Source organism: Rhododendron vialii, chromosome 2a (genome assembly GCF_030253575.1).
Source record: "Rhododendron vialii isolate Sample 1 chromosome 2a, ASM3025357v1".
Classification (NCBI taxonomy): domain Eukaryota; kingdom Viridiplantae; phylum Streptophyta; class Magnoliopsida; order Ericales; family Ericaceae; genus Rhododendron; species Rhododendron vialii.
Window position 1 is genome coordinate 38,230,804 of NC_080558.1, and position 3,472 is coordinate 38,234,275.

Genomic DNA, 3,472 nt, shown 5'->3' on the forward strand with positions numbered 1-3,472 from the left:
TGGCCTATGAATGCTTAAGTTGATCTGAATATCATAAATCAGATAGTCTATATCTAACTTACAGATATATATCATCTTAAAAAAAAATCTCTTTTCTTATTTGGCTCTCCTCGAGTTTGGATTCTGACTCCGCCACGCTCACAATTATGACGTCTCACAATATAAGGGTGTCTATCATTTTCACACATCATTTTCAAATGAGTGTTTTTATTTTTTTTGGGGGGGGGGGGGGGGACAAAATCTTGTTTGCAAGTGCAGCAGCAAGTCATTTTCCCTCTGTATATGTTTAACTTGTTTCATTGTATAACTACTACCCAAGAGTCCTATGTTTTCTATAAAGCTTTCCATTCTGTCTTTGCTCTCACTCTCAACACCCCAAATGAGTACTCTTTTAGAGGCCTACAAGAACAACCCTGTCCAACTCCACCATCTTATCCCCCTCGACTTCCCCTCTCTCCGAGCGGTGCCGGAGTCGCACGTATGGCCGGAATCCTACAACTTCCGGCTATCCCTTCCCGACGAAAACCTTTCCATACCCATCGTGGATCTCAAGGATCCCAACATCGCGTATAATATCGGCCGTGCATGCCAGACGTGGGGGATTTTTCAAGTCACCAACCATGGGCTTCCTTCTGGCCTGTTGGAGGATGTGGAGTACGAAGCCCGACGCCTCTTCTCTCTCCCGGTCGAACAGAAGAGGAAGGTGTTGCGGTCGCCTGGTGGAGCCACGGGATACGGTTGCGCACGAATCACGCCTTTTTTCCCCAAGTTCATGTGGCATGAAGGGTTCACTGTCATGGGTTCTTCAGTGGATCATGCTAGGGTTCTTTGGCCTCATGGCTATAAACGCTTCTGGTAAGTCCCCATGCACGTTTCATGCACGTACATAATATGAGAAAGTACCTGGCTTGTGGGTTTTTTCTTTTTCTAGACGATAGGATGTTGTTAGTATAAGTTATCACCTCAGTCGAACCCTACACCTCACGCCTCAAAGAGCGCTACACAACTATCAAGCCAAACTTCACGGTTGTAGTACGTGGCTTAGGTTTGGTTGTAGATTTTGGAGCAACTTTTTGGGAAGAGAACGGCTCCATTTGGTTCATCTCATGAACTGAATTTTTTTGAAGTTAAAGCTCAACCAATGAACTCTTAGCTCAGTTGGTACACCTCCCTCAGTGCAGGTGTGGTTTGAGCCCCGATAGAGGCAGTTTGGAGTTTAGAGTTATGAACAGCTCTTAGCTCAAGTGGTACACCTCCCTTAGTAGAGGCGTGGTTCGAGCTCCGCTAGGGGCGGTTTGGAGTTTACGATTATGAATAGTTTTTGAACCCCTTATGAACTACAAACATACTAACCATGTATAAAATATTGGAAACAAAATTAAAAAAAGAAGAAGTCAAAGTTCAACTCGGTGCTTGTTTGGGGTGGTTTATAGTTATATACTATTGAAAAAAAGTCTCCCACAAAAGTAGGCCTCAATAGAAGTTCGCAAATATATTTCCAAAATTTATAATTATATATTTGAAACGAGCAAATTTTAGAAAGAGATAAAAAAAAAAAAAAATTATATAAAAAAGTTATGAGAAATAGACTAAACGAGCAAAGCTTTCAAATGTGTTCGTTTTTAGTTAGTTCTCTCACCATCCTCTTTGTATAGTCTTCTCAAATGGGAAAGGGTTCGGAGAGAATCCTCTCCTAGTCCAGTACTTGGATTGGACAGGACAATTCACTTGCGGCCATTACTCCAATTAATTTGTCAAATTTGCTTAGATATTCTTACCGGATCATGACTCTTTCGGTATCTAAGAAAGTCCGAATCAGTGATAATATTATATCAAATGAATGCTCTAAATTTAGACTGTCCCGTTCAATTCAAATTAAGAATCAGAAAGAATCCAATTCAAATGAAAAAAGGGATGATGATGCAATTCAAAAAGTAGTCTTTACCAAAGGGGGGCAATTATAGCATATGACTTCGTTTTGGGGGAGTTCTATTCCATTCACACATTTATCTTTAAAAAATGGTTAACACACATTGAAATGAGAACCCATTTATCTCATGGTAAATGTCTTGCGATCATTTGTCGATCTTTATATGATCAAATTCATTTTTTCAGATATTGTGTAAATTCAATAAGATCATGTCGGATTTGCACAATATCTCTGGTGATTCATTCTAACATTTTGTGTTTGTTTCCATGGATGCAGTGATGCAATGGACAAGTACCAAAAACACATGAAAATCCTTGCCCACAACCTCTTCCTCACAATCCTCAGCTCACTGGACCTATCCGATGCCGAAAATGATTGGGCCGCCGCGGTTTACGACTCCAAATCCAATGCCCTCCAGCTCAACTCCTACCCGGCATGTCCCGACCCAACCCGAACCATTGGTCTCGCCCCGCACACCGACTCCCTCCTCCTCACCATCCTCCACCACTGCGAAACAAACGGGCTCCAAACTTTTCGGGACGGGTTTGGGTGGGTCCCGGTCCATCGGGTTTCCGGAGCACTCACGGTTAATGTTGGTGACTTGCTACATATTTTGTCCAATGGGAAATTTCCAACGGTTTGCCATCGGGCCATGGTGAACCGGACCCGGCACCGGATATCGGTTGCTTATTTTTACGGGCCTCGGGCCGATTCCGTTGTCGGGCCTTTCTCGAGGCTTGGGCTCCCGCGTTACCAGACTTTGACGCTTAAAGAGTATATTGGGATCAAGGCCAAGCATTTAGACAAGGCACTTTCTTTGATTACAATCTAAACACATTTTTTTGGTCAAAAAATTTAATTTAATTTGAATTTTTGTTCTTTATTTCCACATTTTCTGAATGAGTTTAGTCTAAAAGTTTTGTTTCTTTTTTTTTTTTTGAATAACTAGGTATTTGCGTTAGTTTACGTGCATTTTCACTGATTTCGAAATCCAGTTAAAATTTTCGGTCAAAGTCCAGTAGTCCCAAGGGTTTGTTGTTGTTGTTGAAGTCGAGTTTGTGAGCTTGAAGAAGTAGGTTCTCATTTGATGTTATGCTTTCCACTCGAATTGGGTGGCACTTTTTGTGCTTGGAGATCGGAGTTTAATTATTTTCAAGAGAAAGGGAGTTGATTATTTGTATTCCATTATAAAGCTTTTTCTTGAGTTAATTATTTTTCTTTTGTTGCCAGATCATATTTTCTTGTGTTAGTAGCTTAACGTAATTGCTAAAATGCAGAATATAAAAAGCTTCTTAAAAGTCATATTTTCTCAACCTTTTTGAGTTATTTTCCAGTTTGAACTATAGAAACAACGGTGGCAGAAAAATCACATTCCTTAACAACACTCCATTTAATTAATGTTACATTTTTTTTTAATTTTTTGAAATGATTGTATAAGAAATTACAAGACAAACGCAGTACTCACCTTGAACAGCTATTACTTAGGCTAAGTTCTGCCAGGGGCTTTTTGAAATTTTTGGGTCTTTTTTCGTTTTGTTCCTA

At 40.3% G+C, this 3,472-nt stretch overlaps 1 protein-coding gene across 1 annotated transcript; it reads left to right on the forward strand.

Annotated features, from left to right (window-relative positions):
- Positions 1 to 333: 333 nt before the first annotated feature.
- LOC131315594 (gibberellin 3-beta-dioxygenase 1-like) lies at positions 334 to 3,092 on the forward strand. The gene is made up of 2 exons (XM_058344753.1): positions 334 to 855; positions 2,207 to 3,092. Exons 1-2 carry the CDS (start codon positions 380 to 382, stop codon positions 2,760 to 2,762), a joined length of 1,032 nt encoding a protein of 343 aa, XP_058200736.1. The 5' UTR covers positions 334 to 379; the 3' UTR covers positions 2,763 to 3,092.
- The last annotated feature ends 380 nt before the right edge of the window (positions 3,093 to 3,472 follow it).

Coding starts and splice junctions, on each gene's coding strand:
- LOC131315594 (XM_058344753.1), top strand. CDS start 380: ATGAGTACTCTTTTAGAGGCCTACAAGAACAACCCTGTCCAACTCCAC. Junction 856..2,206: donor CATGGCTATAAACGCTTCTG/GTAAGTCCCCAT, acceptor CCATGGATGCAG/TGATGCAATGGACAAGTACC.